The 17,868-nt window shown below is 46.4% G+C and overlaps 2 protein-coding genes across 4 annotated transcripts in view; one reads left to right on the top strand and one right to left on the bottom strand.

Moving 5' to 3' along the window:
* Positions 1-1,186: 1,186 nt before the first annotated feature.
* On the bottom strand, positions 1,187-7,401 carry MANSC1 (MANSC domain containing 1). Its single transcript, XM_086756453.1, has 3 exons — positions 6,975-7,401; positions 5,982-6,122; positions 1,187-2,478 (listed from the first exon to the last, which is right to left on the bottom strand). Exons 1-3 carry the CDS (start codon positions 7,192-7,194, stop codon positions 1,529-1,531), a joined length of 1,311 nt encoding a protein of 436 aa, XP_086612579.1. The 5' UTR covers positions 7,195-7,401; the 3' UTR covers positions 1,187-1,528.
* Positions 7,402-13,273: 5,872 nt separating this feature from the next.
* Positions 13,274-17,868, top strand: part of BORCS5 (BLOC-1 related complex subunit 5) — a 79,098-nt gene continuing 74,503 nt past the window's right edge. For all 3 annotated transcript variants that reach the window (XM_086758120.1, XM_086758127.1, XM_086758133.1), the window contains exons 1-2: positions 13,274-13,401; positions 14,175-14,318. In XM_086758120.1, the coding sequence (XP_086614246.1) occupies positions 13,344-13,401; positions 14,175-14,318 (202 nt within the window). In that variant the 5' untranslated portion in view covers positions 13,274-13,343. The remainder of the gene's footprint in view (positions 13,402-14,174; positions 14,319-17,868) is intronic.

Below are 17,868 nucleotides of genomic sequence, written 5' to 3' on the forward strand. Positions count from 1 at the left end.
TATTGTTAGACCTCTCAGAAAACTTGCCTTGAGGCCACTTTTGGATCACGCCTGCTTCCTACCACACTGAGCTTAACAGATCTAAGAAAGTCTTGGACGTGAGTCAAGTTTCGTATTTTGCAATAGAATTATTCCCTTGTATTCATGAGGCACCCTTCCTTCTCTGTCTTGATGTTTGTTGTTGATTATGCTGCCTGCCACGGATACTTCGAAATCTACTCTTTCACTCTGAAACCAGGTTTAGACCAGACGTTTGTGAAGGGAAATGTGAATAATACGAACTGGAAGTTATGTGGCAAGCAGCAGATGCTCACATGTACTCTCATTCACCTCTTGTTCCAGAGATGGAGAAACATACAGAACAGCTACGCTTATTACCAGTCACATGGAGATGATCCTAGAAGTGAAGAGGGTGTGCTTTGAGAGCCACCAGCCTGGTGAGGGAAGTAGGAGAACACCAGAAACACAAAGATAATACAACCTTGTTCATCCACTCCTGCTGACTGCAGGAAACTTCTCTGAGGTTGGCACCCTCCTACACAGCCACCATTTTCTTTTAAAACTTTTGTAGTTCTCTTCAGTCCCTCTAGATGTTCAGCAGATGGAGACCGCACATTTTCTGTGTCTTCTGCTGATAATACAGCAGTTGTCTTTGCTAAGTCCCCTCACAAGTTTCTGCCTGCTCTGCAATCAGGTGTTGAGTCTCAACTGTTAGGGATTTAGGTGCAGTAGAACAGATTACCTCTCGTGCATATATTTGGTCATGACGTTTGTCACAAAAGACCTTGATTGCAGTTTGCTTTACTCTGATATGATAAAAATTCTTTCTCTCTGATACATACCACAAAAACCCTACATGCTACGGAGTGGAGAGCTCTTTGGAAAAGGCAAACTCAAATTTGCAGCATGGGGTTTTAAGGATAGCTTGTGATCTGTCAGAAAAAAAAAAAAACAAAACAAAACCAAAAACCCCCATATATATCCAGAAACTATATGCAGCTAATGAAAACTAAGCCAACTATGTATGTGTTCTACAATTTTTACTGTTTGTACCTAAAAACATTTGAATGCAAGGCTCTACTGCTAAGTACTCCTTTAAGGCTACAGACAGAGTAAACAGGATTGCCAGACAGTCATGTAACACGAGGGCAGTTGGGTGCAAATAGCATTGAAAACACTCACACGCTGCACAGGTACTCAATTTATTAGGTGTACTTCTATTCCACTAATCTTGTCACAGTACAGATTAAGCTCTTCAAATGCTTTTTCTCCTTAAATATAAGACCTTCTTAGCTTAACTTGGATTTTAGTGTTTATTTTCCGGATTTAGTAATAAATCAAAAATGATAGACATTGCAGTTCAGCGTAGAAAAAGCAGTTCTCTTCACCACCAAAACCATCTGCCACTTTCCCGTCAGTGGCCAAAAAAGGAATACATCCTCTTCTGAGATTTCAGTATCTACTGTTCCATTTCCGAGTTGTGCTCTCAAAGATGAGAACCTCCTCAAAATCTTATTCCCTCTCCCCATCATACATCAGCATACATGCCATTGATCAAGTAATCCAGCCTGGTATAACGTCTCTTCTGAAGAGATTCATGTATTTTCTTCCCCGTTAGTGCAATAACTAGTAACAAGAATATCACCCCAAAAAGCAAAGCCGCTACAAGGCTGCTTTTTTCTCCCAACTGAACAACACCTTTCCCTCTCAGAACACTCTCTGGCAGGTAGCTTTCTGAATCAGATGGGTCATAACCCTGAGGGTCACTTTGGGAAGCCGTGGGGGAAACACTAGTAGACAGAGCAAAACCTGAAGAGGGGAGGGTAACATGGCTGGTATCGTTGGAAGAGACAATTGTTGGCTCAGGAGGGATGGCTGGAGTTCTCAGCTCTGAAGGGGCAGTAGCAGATCTGGAATTTGTGGTCACCCCGTTGGTTGTTGAAGTAGAAGCAGAAGTTGTGGGACTGGAAAGAGGAACATGAGTAACAGCGATGGTGGTGGCAGGGATACCAGGTTTAGCTCTAGTGTTCACAGTAGGCGGAAAGGCAGCTGTGGTTGTGGTGGTGACAGCAGTAGGTTTAGCACCACCAGTAGGCAGAGAGGTTGTACGAGATTCCAGTCTGGTGCTACTTGTAGGCAGAGGAGTAACAGCAGAGGGGTTTTCAATTTGAACAGCAGAAGACATATTTGACTTCAGGTTCATTACTTTCTGGCTTGGGATGGCGTCTAAGCTCTCAGGATGTTTTGCCCTTTGAGATTCAGGAAAAACTGTATGAAATTCACTGTTGCCTAAATGGTTGGCCATGTGGTTCAGGAGTTCAGGTGCCTGGTGAAAGACAGATTGTTGCAAAGCAGCAGTATGATTCTGATGGCTAGTCTGACTGTGAGAAATAAAGGTTCCAGCATCTGAAGATAAAGAATGCCCATTCAAGGAGAAGTCCTCAGTTTTGATAGATGTATCCTCCAGGGTATAAGTGTCTGGAAACAGAAAGCAAATACCAGTATTTAATTATTAAATCTATTTTTGACTACCACAGGCTTTCTTGTAATATCCAAGCAGTCTGTGATTGTTTGATACAACTCAATTCACATTAAAAATTGTCTTATGATGCAACATGGCAATAATATCCCCATTTTATAGACCATCTTATATGCATACTGATTGGTAGGAAACACCTGAGCTCCTACTGCCATGCTAGAAGAAAGATGCTGCTCCAAGAGTCTCCGAGGCATTTCCAGTGAAGGCCTCCACAAGAAGCAAACTGCATTTGATCATTTCTCCAAAAGCTGATATGTATTGCTTGCAAACCAGGTGGGTGATGTTATTTAATAAAATATCGAAGCAGAGTGACAGTGTTATGTGCCACAAATTCCACACAATTGATAATCTAAGCAGCTACCTGATTCTACACAGGTATTACAGAGACTTTGGGTGAGCACGAGCTCTTGGGAAGACTGGCTGTTATCATTCAGATTTTATATATATACACGCATATATATAATATATTAGTATATATACATATATGTATACATATATGTGTGTATATACACATATGTATATATATGAGATATGTATGTGTGTATATATTATATATGTTATATATAATGTCTGTGTATTTTATATATACACATATATAATACGCACACCATAGATAATATATGTGCACGCGCGTGTGTATATATATATAATTGCTATCATTCAGTTGCCGCACAGAACATTTAAAAGGGAACTCCTCTCAAGTAGTTCTGACTCTCACTCACCTCTTTTTCAATAGAAACAAAGAGGTTTGTTAACTTCATCGGAACTGAAATAAATAACAAATGTCCACGACATGTTCATTGTTGTAAATTTTTTTCCTCAAGTAGGAACTCTTATCTAAAGGGCTGGATTTATTTCAGTTTTATTGCACATGCAAAGACGCCTACTTGACTGCTGTTTTGATATATATTTCCAAGCGTTAAGATGCCACCAAAAAAAATTAAATGCAAAAAAAAACCCCAAAAAACAACCCCCTAAAAACGACAAACCAAAACACTGGCAATGCTTTAAGCAAGAGCACAGCAAATACTTCACTTGAATCATAAGCACCAGTTTTTATCTTAACCTTCCAGTCAGCCACCAGCTTGTTGGCAAAGTAAAATCCTAAATAGATATAATGGACTCCAACCACAAGGTCTGACTTAGAGAAAAGTTATACTCTGCTTTTAGAGAGTGGCTTTAAATAACGAAATGTTCAGTTATTAAAGAATCAGAAACCATATGGTCAAAGACACCCAAACTCTCAGCTGCTTCTGCACTTCTGGACGCATTTCCACACCAGCGAAGAAATGGCCTGCCACCACCACAGAGTCAGTTCCCAGCTCACTTTTTCCTGATGCACTCCCACGGATGCTCCCCAGTGATGTGTTTAAGCAAACAGTGGATGTAGTGTGACAGCTACAAAGCACTTGCAGCATGCTATGTCATCTTGAGTTTGCTCGCCGGGGCAACAGCTTAGAAAAGTACGGAGCATGCACACAGCGTTTAAAGAATGGGTGGAGGGAGCACATGGAGGCCACCTGACAACTCCCACGCAGGAGTTCAATATCACTGCTACTCTGCAGCAGTCAGATTAATTAAATGCCTGCACTAACTCTACTTCACATTTTCAGCCACAAACATTGATTTTACAGTATTCTTTGTCTCCATTTTAGATTAAAAGCTCTCAAATGCAATTGCCAAAAACTGTCACATGTGGGGTACAGCTGGGGTACTAGGACAGACGCATTTGCTGGTAAGAAAGAACAAGGGAACTACACAAGTCAACCTCCAAAAAGATTAAAAAAAACCAAAATCCAGTAAGTTGCACTAGAAACCAAACTTCATGGTTGTTACTCTTAAAAACAAACTAAGCACCTCCTGAGCACACTTTGCTAGAACCCACCAGTATCTTCATGCCGTGGAAAAGGCAAACACCACAGTAGTACATGAAGAGTAGAAATCAGAAATGTTTTTTCTTTTCAGCAATAGCTCTTTGTGACTGGGACCAGAAAATGTTTTACTTCCTGAACCATGTGTTGTTTCCATTAGTTACCAAGCCACAAGAACAGTTAAAAAAAAAAGAAAAACAAAATCTCATTACTAACATAGCATCAGTATTTTAGGTTGCTTTATTACCAGTAGAGTATCTTTTAGTTTGGTTTTCAGTGTAACCACACGCAGATTCTCATGTGAAAAAACAGAGCTGGAAATGTTTGTCAGTACCAACACCACTCAGATGCTACCTTTGAAAACTTATTAGGAACATAAGGTAAATAAGATAGCATAATATTTCCATAATCCAGTGTTCACAGAAGCTAAAAAATGCAAGTTGAAAGACAGATGGTATATGCAATCAAGTTGGTAACTGAGCATTACACTACATGCAGGAGGAAAGCACAAGCCCTATTGTATCTGTTTCTTTGCTTGAAACGCCTACATTCTTCTAAGGGAGAAAGAACTTGAGAAAATAATAGTTCTAACAATAATTTTACAGGCATGCAATTCATTTGTTGCACATTGCTTCTGCCCAATTCCTGTGTGGTTGTGCTTGCCCAAAAATATTTGGTAACATTATGTGAATAATCTTTCTACGTATCCTGCTGTCACTCCTTGCATAGTTCCTCTTGGAAAAGTTATCTTTTTCAGCAGAAGTTCAGTCTCTGGAAATATGATATTTCTGCTCTCTCTGGCAGCCACACTGAAACCACCTGGTGAACTCTTGGCAGGAGGACAGTCTAATTATCAGTTTCTTATCTGAGCTGTTCAAATAGGTCTGGTGCAAGTCAATGTCAGTCAACAAGTAAGACTTGCTATTAAAAATCCCACAGCACATGACAGATAGCGATAAATTTCTGACTGTGCAGCCTACATGCCATAAAGCTTTGAGCTTAGTCTATTTGCATCTGTGCTTCAGGTTCCCTAATTGAAAGCAAAAAACAATTATTACTATTGCCAATTACTGGGTAGCATCACACCGGTGCTCTAAGGCTTGCCCAACACTTGCTCAGTGTTTTTGCCTGCATGTACATGGTATTCATCCGCGTAGCGTGGATCCTTTGATTATGCGGACAGCTACAAGAGCACTGCATTTCCATTGCTTTCAGCAATACTCTTCGGTGTTATATACAGGAAATCTTCCTTCTTGCATATATCAAGATGGAAGCCACTTCTTTTTGTTTTAAGCAAGGGAAAATTATGAGGAGTTCTGAATCTAATGTGAAGGGATTTCATAAGGGTCGGGATGTTATTCCAACCAGGAACCTGGGCCCACACAGGAGCTCACCATGCACCTGCCCATCCATCTCCCACAACGCAAAAGAGCAGCATTCTCAAATGACAGTGCTTGACTTAGAACATTTTACTAAAAAAGCAACCCCCCAAAATTTTCTGGTCACTACTGAAAAGTCACAGGTGCAAAGGTCGTCAAGCATGGGGATCAGTGGCATTTACTATTATTTACCTCTAGTTATCTTGTAGCTCACAAATCCTGTCGCAGGTTTCATTGGACAAGCCTCTGTGCTAGGGCAGTAGAAAAGGTAGCAGTTTGGATGTGTGCTTGTCCTTCGAGCATCAAAAATCATCAAATTACATTTCTTGTCTCCTGCAAAACATGACATATACACATTTGAGCACTAAGAACTTTTATAACATCTTGATCATAAGCTCTGGTCTGTTAAATTAGTTTTTCCTCATGTAAGTAAGAGGAAAAGTACTAACATATAACATTCCTACAGGAAAAACAACCCAGGACTGCAAAAGAATGGCCCAGGGCCAGTACACAAAAGGTCACACCTTCCTCTTCCTGTACAGATAGACTCAGGGAAACAATGAGTCTAATCCCTCCTCGTCCCCTCATCCGTAGCACACTGGCACCACTTTAAATAATAATTTCTCACTTACAAATCCTGATAAATCTGAAAGTCTCCTTGACATACTCATGGGGAAGTAAATTATTTCTACACTTTTCCCATCACATCCCAGGAATCTCTTGGCTCCTTGCTCCTTGGGGGGTGACTTTTACCACTGTCATTTCTACTTACTGCTGTCTCTCTTACTGCTGCAAGAGCCCGATGCTAACCAGCTGTCTCAGAGAAAGGTAAGCACTCTTATTTTTGGCTGAAATTAAAAGTAGTGCAAAATGTCAGTTACTTTATAGCACGCCCACTAAATACAGCTTACGCATCTTAAGAGTTCGGGGGTCTGAGAGGTTTTAACATTTAAAACTACCGCTGTTTTCCCGAACACTCTGAGGTCTTGCATTGAGATCTAACACCGCACCTGGCAAAACAGAATTGCAGCCGCAAGCTGCTACCAGCTGCAGCGTGAATGAAAGGATGCAAATTCACGTTTCTGTGCGGAATACCGAAAACACCCCTGTCCCAGGCAGCTTTCAGAAGTCATTTCCCAAGTGCTGGAGCCCAGCAGCAGGAGAGACGGAAGAGGAGCCGGTTACCTGACAGCTTTTCCCCCGAGCAGCAGGTGCGAACGCAAGCCTCTGGGCCCGGGGCGTACACGGGCTCTGCCCCTCTGATGCCTCTGGCCAGAGACAAGTTTATATCGATGATGGCATGTTCCATTTTCTCCGCCGAGCACTCTTGACTGGGGGGCGGTCCGGCCATCACGCAGGTGACCACCAGCAGGCAAACCGGCCACCGGCCGCCACCGGCAGACATGGTCGGGCTCTTTCGCGGGGCTGGTGGGGTCGTCGTCTCACCACAAACGTCCCGGACCCCTCCTCGGCCAGCAACCGGATTTCGCGGCGAGCTTCCCGAAGCGCTGCCGCCGAGGTGCCTCCTCTGCTGCGTTTCTGGGGGCACTTTAGGGCAGCCCCCCCCCCCCAACTCCCCTCGCCGTCCAGTGGCGGGAAAGCACCGGCGGGAAACACCTCGCGCCCCGGCCGCCCGGCACGTCCGGGAGGAGGAGCCCGGGGAGGGGGTGGGGGGGGCCAACCCGCCTGCCTGCCCGCCTTGTCCGCCCCCCTGCCCGCCCTCCTGCCGGCCCGGTGGAGGCTCCGCGCCCCGTCCCATCAGCCGCTCTCCAGCGCCGGGGACTGCTCCCGAGCGTCAGGCGCAAAGAAAAAACCGCCCGGGGGCGGGGGGGTCGGGGGGGGAGCTCGTCGCGGCCGAGGCGGCGGGGATGTGGTTTTGCTGGCGGCCTGCCCCGTCTGCTGTCCCACCGAGAGCCGCCTGCCCGGGCTGTAAGGACAGCGATGAATAGGCGTACCCCGCTCTAAACCGCCGTGCGCCGGCTTCGACGCCTGAGTAAGCGTCTCTCTGCCACCTGAGGAGCCCTGCCCAAACCGGAGCCGGGCACTGGGCGTTTGCGGAATGGGAGCCGGCCGGACGAGCTCGTCTACTGGGAACACTGACCGGCGCCTTTGCCGTCCTTCCCCCAACAGCCTTAGTGCATTCACTTGCTTAACAAATATTTTTCCTTGGAAATTTTTCATTTCCTCTTTTAATTTTTTTTTTCTTCGTTTTTAGGGAGCAGTGTTTCAGAGCAAAAGTGGCTGAGAGAGTAACGAGTGCAAGGAATAAAAGGATTGTAGGATCTTTGCCTTCTTTTTCCGATCTCTCATCGTGCATCCTACTTAAAATAATACAGCTGTCTGTAAATAAAAGACATTTTAGGGGGTGAAGGGATACCAAATGGCAAGTTATTTTACATACTCTAATGGTTAGAGTAGAATAATGAAAACAGGGAGACTGACTGCATCTCTGGCAGACACCTGCTGTCTGCTTTAAAGACAGAAACTTAAATTGAGGTGAGATTTCTCGCTTCTCTGAGATCCTTCCCTGGAAGGGGTGCGGTGCCGGCGGCAGCGGGGGCACATCCTGCTTCACGCTTCCCTGCTGCCTGCCCTGCGCGGTGCCTGACACCATGGACCCACGCCAAGGGACTTGTTCTTCACGCCCTGTCCATCTCCTTTGTTAGTACAGCTGGGTGTAGGCTTTTATTTGGATGTGAGTGTTGTAAGAGACAGCCCGTCATCTCATTTCACATCAAATGGACAATTTGGGGCAACTCCTAATGTTTTGTTGCAATTCTCCGATTCCTGGCAGGTTTTTTTTTTTTTTTTTATTTTTAGCTGCACTTGTTTAAGAAAATGTTTATTTCTAGCCAGGTTTCTCTCTTTTGGTACACTGGTAAATTTATTTTTACTGTTAAAAGAAAAAGCTGTAAGATAACGTGAACATTTAAGGTGTCACCTATTAACCGTATCACACAGTGAATGAACTAATGGAATGAACACTAAAAGCAAGCACAGACATCACCTCTGCTATGTGTTAGGCAAAGTCGTGGCTGCCACCTACCTTTGCTTACATAGTGGTGGTGCGAGACGCTGAGCTGAAAGAAGCTCAAAAAAAAAAAAAGGCTGAAGGTCTGGCTGGAGTCATCGTAACTGGAGGGTAAAGAACATAGTTCTTCACCGAGACTGTTGGGATAGCACTAATGGTTAGGGCTGTTGGGGTACGGGAATGATAGCGAATGTGGAGACCTGCATGGAGACTATTGTGTTGAGACAGGCGCAGATGGTTATGGGAATAAGAAAGGGCTGATATGATATATAATATGGGCAGAGCAAAAGAGGTACTATGGGATGACATGATTGCCTCTGTCCAGCCACCGCTGCTTTTTTTCCCCCTTCCTACCTCTTCTTTGCAGCGCAGGCACTCACCCTGCCTGGGGAGAGCAGATGCAACCCAGTCAGGCTGCTGAGGTACAGGGAAGCCAAGGTCCAGCAAAACACATGCAGAAACCACTGCCGCTGGCTAGGAGAGAGCTAGCCTTGCTCAGCAGCTGCTGTGCTTCCCTCCTCACTGAGCTGGGAAGGGAGGGAGGCCAAGAGTAGGGAGGACAGCAGGACTGTATCAGCCCTGTGTCACGATGCTAAGTCGCTAAAGGTGTTGCCCTACCTCTGTAGAGCACCTCTCTACTTGGGAGCTGGCACTTACAGGATGAAACACCTGGGGACAGATAAAAGGAACTTTGAGTATACATATGTAAGTATATTTGTGGGTATTCACACTCACATAGAGTCACATGTAGTTAAATCCCTTGCCCCCAAACTAATCACTGTAAACCAGTGATTGGAGCGTTCAGGAGCGTGACTCCTGACTCATCTTCCTTGGTGGCAGCAATGAGGCCAAGGGGACTGTGCCCATCTAATCGGGACTGACACCCCTGATACAGGGACAGGTAGGTAAGGGCTGTTCCTGTGTCATGCTACCCCCATGCACAGCTTCTGCCTTAAGCCCTAGCCAGGCCCTTCTGAGGAACCTGCAGCTACATATTTAATACAGAATCAGAGAATCATAGAATAGTTGAGGTTGGAAGGGACCTTCAAAGGTCATCTAGTTCAACCTCCCTGCAAGAAGCAGGGACATCTTTAACCAGATCAGGTTGCTTGCTGGGTCCCGTCCAACCTGGCCTTGAATGTTTCCAGGAATCTACCACCTCTCTAAGCAACCTGTTCCAGTGTTCCACCCTCACTGTAAAAAAAAATGTTCCTTATATCTAGTCTAAATCTACCTTGTTTTAGTTTAAAACCATTACTTCTTGTCCTATCACAACAGGCCCTGCTAAAGAGTTTCCGCCTGTCTTTCTCATGAGCCTCCATTAGGTACTGGAAGACTGCTACAAGGTCTCCCTGGAGCCTCCTCTTCTCCAGGCTGAACAGCCCCAAATCTTTCAGCCTCTCCTCACAGGAGAGGTGCTCCAGCCCTTTTATCATCTTCGTGGCCCTTCTCTGGACTCACTCTAGCTGGTCCACATCCTTCTTATGTTGGGGGCTCCAGAGCTGGATGCAGTACTCCAGATGGGGTCTCACAAGAGCAGAGCAAAGGGGCAGAATCACCTCCCTCAATCTGCTGGCCATGCTTCTTTCGATGGAGCCCAGAATGCGGCTGGTCTTTTGGGCTGCAAGGACACATTGCTAGCTCATGTTGAGCTTCTTGGGCACCAGCATTCCAAACTCCTGCTCAGGACTGTTTTCAATCCATTCTCCACCCAATCTGCATTTGTGCTTGAGATTGCCCCAACCCATGTGCAGGACCTTGCACTTGGCCTGGTTGAACTTCATGAGGTTTGCACGAGCCCACCTCTCCAGCCTGTCAAGGTTCCTCGGGATGGCATCCCTTCCCTCCAGTGTGCCAACCACACCACACAGCTTGGTGTTGTTGGTGAACCTGCTGAAGGTGCACTCTATCCGGCTGTCCATGTTGCCAACAAAGATGTTAAACAGGGCTGGTCCCAATACCGACCCCTGAGGAACGCCACTCATCACCATATACCAGCCAGTTTCAAATAATCCACTTATGTCAAGCACTGAATATACAGAGTAAGTCATAAAGGAAAAATGAAACTGATAAGAAAGGATATAAAATATTTGCCAAGGCCTTTAAGTTGCTTGGGTCAGGGACATACAAACATCAGATTTATATACTCTAATGTAGATACATAAAACTGTACACTGTTTATTTAGTTAGCGTCTGCAGGACAATGCAGAAGACTTGTGTTATATCCACATTAGAGGCAAAATAAAGAATTCCCTTACACAACTAACACATTAAAATATACCTTTGTTTTAATGATGTTTTCAGTGATAAAATTCCACGTGGTAGACACATATGTTGGTTGATAGGTAAATTAAAACTCTTCCAGGGTGGTGATATACCACAAATTCACACTTTCACAATAATAAATTAAAACACTTCAGAGAGGAGCAAGAAGTCCGTTATAGAGAAGTGGAAAGGACACAAATTGAAGTTAAATGCAGCTAATTTTAAAATTTGTCCGAGACTGATGGATACATCAAATGACCTTATAGCAAGCACTGGTTACGCTGTAGTCCTGCAGACATCATGCACTTTTGTGCTGGTTTTGGTTGGGATAGAGTTAATTTTTGTCACAGTAGCTGGTATAGGACAATATATTGGATTTGTGCAGAAAATAGCGTTCATAATGCAGAGATGTTTTTGTTATTGCTGAGCAGTGGTTACACAGAGTCAAGGCCTTTTCTGCTTCTCAACCCGCCCCACCGGAGAGTGGGCTGGGGTGCACAAGGAGTTGGGAGGGGACATAGCAGGGACAGCTGACCCCAACTGGCCAAAGGGATATTCCACACCATACAACTCCATGCTCAGCATGTAAAGCTGGGGGAAGAAGAAGGAAGGAGGGGGACGTTTGGAGTGATGGCATTTTGTCTTCCCAAGTAACCATTACGTGTGGATGGAGCCCTGCCTTCCCGGAGATGGCTGACCACCCGCCGGCTGATGGGCAGTAGTGAACAAATTCCTTGTTTTGCTTTGCTTGTGTACGTGGCTTTTGCTTTACTTATTAAACTGTCTTTATCTCAACCCACGCATTTTCTCGCTTTTACTCTTCTGATTCTCTCCCCCATCCCAACCGGGGCGGGGAGTGAGCGAGCGGCTGTGTGGGGCTTAGTTTTTGGCTGGGGTTAAGCCATGACAACTTCATCTTCCAACACTGCATTTACCTTTAAACAGTGTCAGTCCTTCCTTAAAACCCAGTCAGACTACTGACGGCTGTGACTTTAACCACGCGTGCCCATATCGCAGATTAGGAACTCAAGTTTGTAAACTGAATTGCACCAACAATAGTATATTCTTCCCCCCAAATAATTACATTGCATTCACACTATTTATTTGTTATTTTGGCAGAAACCAAGCAGTTGTTCAGGCAGTGGAAAGAAAGGTCTATTATTAGGTTACAAAAGCACAAAATATTGCCTACAGCTAGCAAAAGGTGGTGTTGGATTGGGATTGCCTTCCCATAGCCCTGATCTTGGTAACAGTTTTGAGGTGCAGTTCCCACAACATAGAAGCATTATTTTTGTGTTAAATTAAACTTTGGCGGCAATTAGCAATGGCAGCCAAGAGAAACAACGCTGAGGCCAGCGCAGAGCTTTCGATGATGCTGGGCATTGTGTGTGAGGGGACAACAGGCTTGTTTGGAAGCCAGCACACACTGTTCCGTATTTATAGTCCATTCTTCTGTCAGAGACAATTGTGTGGTTTGCTTGCTGATTTGACTGTCAAATATGAAAATAGTAAGTGTTTCCTTCTCTTTTTCACTTTTTAAAAATTGTTTTGTTTCTTTGTTTTGCTTAACCTGAGTTGCCTGTGGACTTTTGGTCCGGGCTGCTTTTACTGAGCTCCAGGCACAAGAATAAAGGCAGCCGGATGGCAGTTTCAGGGTAGACAAGGGGCTGCAGTTTTGGGGGAGTCGATGTCCACGAGCCCGCCACGCCAGCCACGGGAGAACTGCGTGGCCCTGCCGGGGGTGCCCTTATTGGGCAGTTTGGGACGCAGGCCCAGCACTGTGGGGTTTGGCGGGTTTGCCTTAGGACAGAAAAATTTATATCTGTAATTAAAAAAATACACAAGCCCTGTTTTAGCCCCCCGTGCGCTCTGCCCCCGCTTCGGCGGGGCGGCTTCCAGCAGGGCTGAGCCGAGGGCCCGGTCCCCAAGCACCTGCAGGCCGGTGGGGCGGAGGGGAAAGGCCTCCCGCCCCACAGCCGCCGGCCCGCCCTCAGCTCAGCTCAGCTCAGCTCAGCTCAGCTCAGCTCAGCTCAGCTCAGCCCAGCCCAGCCCCTCTCCCTCCCCGGCCGCTGCGGCCTCCGCCTCTCAGCGGAGCCCCGCCTGCCGCGCCGCGCCGGGCGGGGCCTGCCCGTGACCCGGGCGCAGACGCCGGCCGGCGCAGCCGGAAGCCCCGTCGGCGGGCGGCGGTGGCGGCGGCCGCCGGAGCGGCGCTGCCCGCCGCGCTGCAGGAGGCGGGGGAGGAGGCAGCCGGCGCCGCCATGGGAGCGGAGCAGAGCGCGGAGGCCGAGAGCCGCCCGGGCCAGCCCAGCGCCTCAGGTCGGTGGCCGTGGCGCTGCGGGGCGGGAGGGGGCCGCCCGTTGGCGGGCGGTGGCCGGGAGGGCGAGGGTCCCGGGAGCGGGGCTCCCCGTCCCTCCTGGTGCCTGCGGGGGTGGGCGGCGGCGGGTGCGGTTCCGTGGCGGCGCAGGGCCCCGCTGCAGGGGCCTGGCGCGGCGGTGGCGGGGGCGGGGGCGGTTGCTGTGGAGAAAGGAAGCGGTGTTGCTGTGCGAGGCGGCAGCTGGCGGCGCCCGGCCCTTCTGCGGCGGGCGAGGAGGGAGGGAGCAGGGCGCAGAGCTCGGGGGAGAGTGAGGAGGAGGAGGGTGTCAGTGGTGTGGTTGTCTCCCGATGACCGATAGCTGAAACAAGTGTCCCGAATGTACTTGAAATTAATCTGCTGAACCGAGCCCTTCCTGTGAAGATACCTAATGACATACAAGAGCCTCGCTGCAGTGGGATGCTGACAAATACGCCGCGTTTGGTGTTTTTACCTTCATCATTAAACAAAAAGCATGTCGGATTATCCTTGGAGGTGGAAGGCAACGCGTCTTTCATCGGCTGTTACCTGATTCTGAAAAAAATTTGCTTCATAATTGCTGTGAAGATTCGCAGAGAGCAGATGTGAAGGGAGAGTACCGTCCTTGAGTGGTCTCAGAGATGTGTTCATACTGTAAAAAAATGTACCTCTGCTGTGTTAAACATGGTAACATTGGCTTAGAGTTAAATTCTGATGGAATCATCCTGTTTGATCGTTCCCCCTCCCCATATCCTTCCAGCATCTCCGTCGCCAGCCAAGCAACGGGCAAAAATGGATGACATTGTGGTGGTAGCGCCGGGAACACAGTCCTCCCGGAATGTCAGCAATGATCCAGATGTCATAAAACTGCAGGAAATTCCAACTTTCCAGCCCCTTTTGAAAGGTAAGTGATTGTTCTTACTGTGTTTACAAAGACACCTTTTTTTTTTTTTTTTTTTACCTGATGGAGTGTGTCCTGAGGTTCCTACTGATGTTCACATTTCTGCCTATATTTTTCACTAACCATTTGTTTTAGACCTTACTTTATTTTGTTCTTTCATAATTACTCCTAACCTTCTAAACGGTGTCAAACACATTTAGGGATGTGCTAGTAATGTTCTCTGCAGTGGAGCCGTCTGCTGTGGAGACAGTACCACTCCAAGCATGCCAGCTTGCCCTGTGCCAAGTGTTGATGAGAGATGCTGCATTGCATTCTGAGGTATAATGGACTGCAGTCTCCAGTTCTGCTGTTAAAAACATCTGTGCATTACTCTCTTTAAGTCCTAGCTACCGGTGTATGGATTCAGTTGCTTGAAATCAAGATATCTTGTGAGGGTTTCCAACCTAGGGCAGATTTTGTTCTTGTTTTTGGGCGTGGGGTGCAGGAGTAGACTAGGGCTTGCATGAGTCCTTAAGCCTTGTGTTGACAACATCCCTTTGTATCCGTGGACTTAGTAAATTCTCACCTTGTCTGTGCCCATTCTTTGTTCCTTCTATTCTGTTTAAAGGGAAGATTTAAATCAGAGTTGTCAAACCTAGAGTTTACCAAAAACTGTGCATTTTGTGGCCTGGCTTCTAGCTACCTCTTTTTCTGTAGACTCGAGTGTCCTTAGTGTCCGAAAGTCCCTTAGGAAGGAAGATGTCTGGAGCAGCCTGCATGAATGGATTTGGTAAAAGCAGCCAGCTCCTGGGCTCCTCTTGCTGGAACAGTGTGGGTCAGCAAACTTGTGTGAATGTGCTGTGTAGTGGACACTCGGGCAATTTTTTTTTTTTTTTTGAAAGTTCGAGGCCTGCTGTGCATGTGTACAGTGGCTGCAGCACTTGCTTGTGTCTTGTAGGCCTGCTGTGACAGAGAGGAAGGAGCTGGGATGTTGAGCCCTCCCTGCTACTGGAAGAAGTGATGTGGTCTTGTACAGCTGAGGCACTACTGGTCTCAGTGTCACTTATTCATGCTTGGCTGCTGGGAAGATGTGGCAGCCACTTTGCCCTGCAGGCATCTCTAGAGGTGATGTAGCATCATGATGTTACCTTCTGGACAGGAACTCCACTTTTTTTGGGGGGGGAGTGTGTGTGTGTGTGTCTACTGCACGAGGACCCTGGAGCATGACTAGAACTAGTGGACACTATGATAGCCCAATGGGCCAAATGCTTGGCATTTTATTGAGTACTGCTAGACAGAGGCCTAGCAGTGCACAGCACTGACTACGGTTTCCAGCAGAAAGGGAGACCACTAATTGAGAAAAGGAAACATGGATATTTTGGGGGCTGATACTGCAGTTCTTCTTGACCAAGGAGAGTGTGTGTGTTGATTATACTATTTTTTTTTTTTTTTTTAAACTTTACCGTGGATGACGTTGTAGAAATCTGTATTCGACCTATTCCTGACGCTTTCACTGCCATTTTAGAATGGACTGTAAGATTGCCGATGTTGGTGCAAGTGTTCGTGTCAGCAGCAGACTGGGTCATTACCTGTGGGCAGAACATGCTTTGCCTGAGTCCTGCCTTGTACAGAAGGCAGAACCAGGATCTTGCCAGTGGCACTTTAGGATGTAAATGCTGGAACCCAACTCCACAAAAGAAATAAGAAAGTTCTAGTCTGAGAGAGTAAATTTAAAAGGTGCGTTAACATCTGGCACCAAAGTTGTGTATGATGACAAAGAGTTTCAGTTCCACTTAGCCTCAAACTGTGGTGAGAAAACCAGGGTTGCACAAGAACTGTAGAAGTCCTGGGAAGCGGGGCTGATGATCGCTTCCAGAGGCAATGTTCCTGTAGATGACTGAGGAGCAAGGATACAGGGCTTGAGGTGGGAAGTGAGAAAAGCGGAGGTAGCAGCAGCTATGTTGCTGAGATGGAAAGGTTGGAAGGCACTGCCTTAGATGGCCAGTCCAAGTCCTTTAGCTCTTAAACATGCTGCGTTAAGCTGTTTGATGGGAAGTCGTTTTGGTCACAGAGATGCTTTTGCAGGTCTTACTTCAGACCTGAAGCTGTGTATGTATGATAGAAACTTTGTTTTCTGTTTCTGTCGGTTGGCCTGCTAAGTTTCTTTGAGTCTCTTGAGATGTGGTGACATCTGGTGACTGCTCAGGAGTATTGCATGCTTAATCACGTTTACTTTTGTGAACAGCTTTTTCAGCCTCGGATACTTCTTGTTGCTTAAACAGGGCTGTGATGCTTGTGTTCACTACAGGAAGCAGCGTGGGCTGTTGAGTCTTGAGAGACCCCAGGTGTGCCACAGGCCTGTTCAAGAAGCTGTTCTGTTTTGGACTGGTCTCTTATCTGATTCTTAAAATGCAAGACACTGTTCCTGGAATGGATGAAGAAGGATACTGTAGATCTTTTAGGAGTTAATCCTAAAAAACTTGTGTCTTGTGATCAGCCAGTTTGGAGAGCTGAAGACATGAACTCATAGCCCTTGTGAGCTTCATTTTTCTTTTCAGTTTCTCCTTGGCGAGGCAAAGCCACAGGATTTTATTTTGCTTTTAAGTCTCAGAGGAAGCCTAACAGTTAGGTTAATGGTCTGGTGAAGCACATGGTTGTGAAGAGACTGCATATTCTTGAGAGACAAAGCACTTAAGAGCCGAAGCACTAGTCTCTCCTAACCATATTGAGTTGAGCTTATGATCAATGAAGCTGGATGTCTTTAGCATTGTACACCCTCTGTTGGAAGAAAATGCCAGTGTCGTGTCTGTTACATCTTTCGTATTAGGTTTTCCTTGACTTCTGCGTCAAAAATTGCACCTCAGAGTTACAGCTATGATTATGGAGGGTCCTTCTGAGTAATGTTTGCTGCCTTCAAAGTACTGACATTTACTGAGCATGCATAATAAGCAGTGTTTGAGAGGGGTCAGCATTTAAGCTTTTGCTGATTCCAGTGTTGGAACCTGCTGGACGTAGCTGTTCGGTGGGGCAGGCGCTATTATCTTGAAGAGCTTGTGTAGCACCTACTATGGTGAGTCAAGAACTGGAGTGTCTTTTTCTGTCCTTAATGCCAGGGACTATCTCCTCCAGTGCTATGTTCATGTGGACAGAAAGGGGAGAGTGCCCCACATGCGGTGGGTTTAGGAGAGCATTCCAGGCGATGCTTGTTGTATTGCCATTTGTGAATGTCAAATCCCAATCCCACCCAAACTGAGAGGAGAGAAAAACTACTCTTAGGGAGTAAACCTGGGAGTGAAGTGCCTGATTGTTGTTCTCCAGAAGCTGCTATATGTTTGGGGTACAAAGAGGTCATGTATGCATACTTTTTTCCCTGAATGCAAAAAAAAACCCCCACCTTCTAGTAGAAATGCTAGGAGAGAACTTCACTGCTTGATGAAACGATAATTTATTTATTTATCTTTTTTTTTTTTTTTTTTTTTTTTTTAACGTGGGAGGAAAGTGTATAATCTAGACTCCTGGGAGCAACAGAGGAAGTCTCGAACCTTCTCCCTGGTCTCAAACATTCCCTGTGGAG

Source organism: Chlamydotis macqueenii, chromosome 1, assembly GCF_036417535.1.
Source record: "Chlamydotis macqueenii isolate bChlMac1 chromosome 1, bChlMac1.mat, whole genome shotgun sequence".
Classification (NCBI taxonomy): domain Eukaryota; kingdom Metazoa; phylum Chordata; class Aves; order Otidiformes; family Otididae; genus Chlamydotis; species Chlamydotis macqueenii.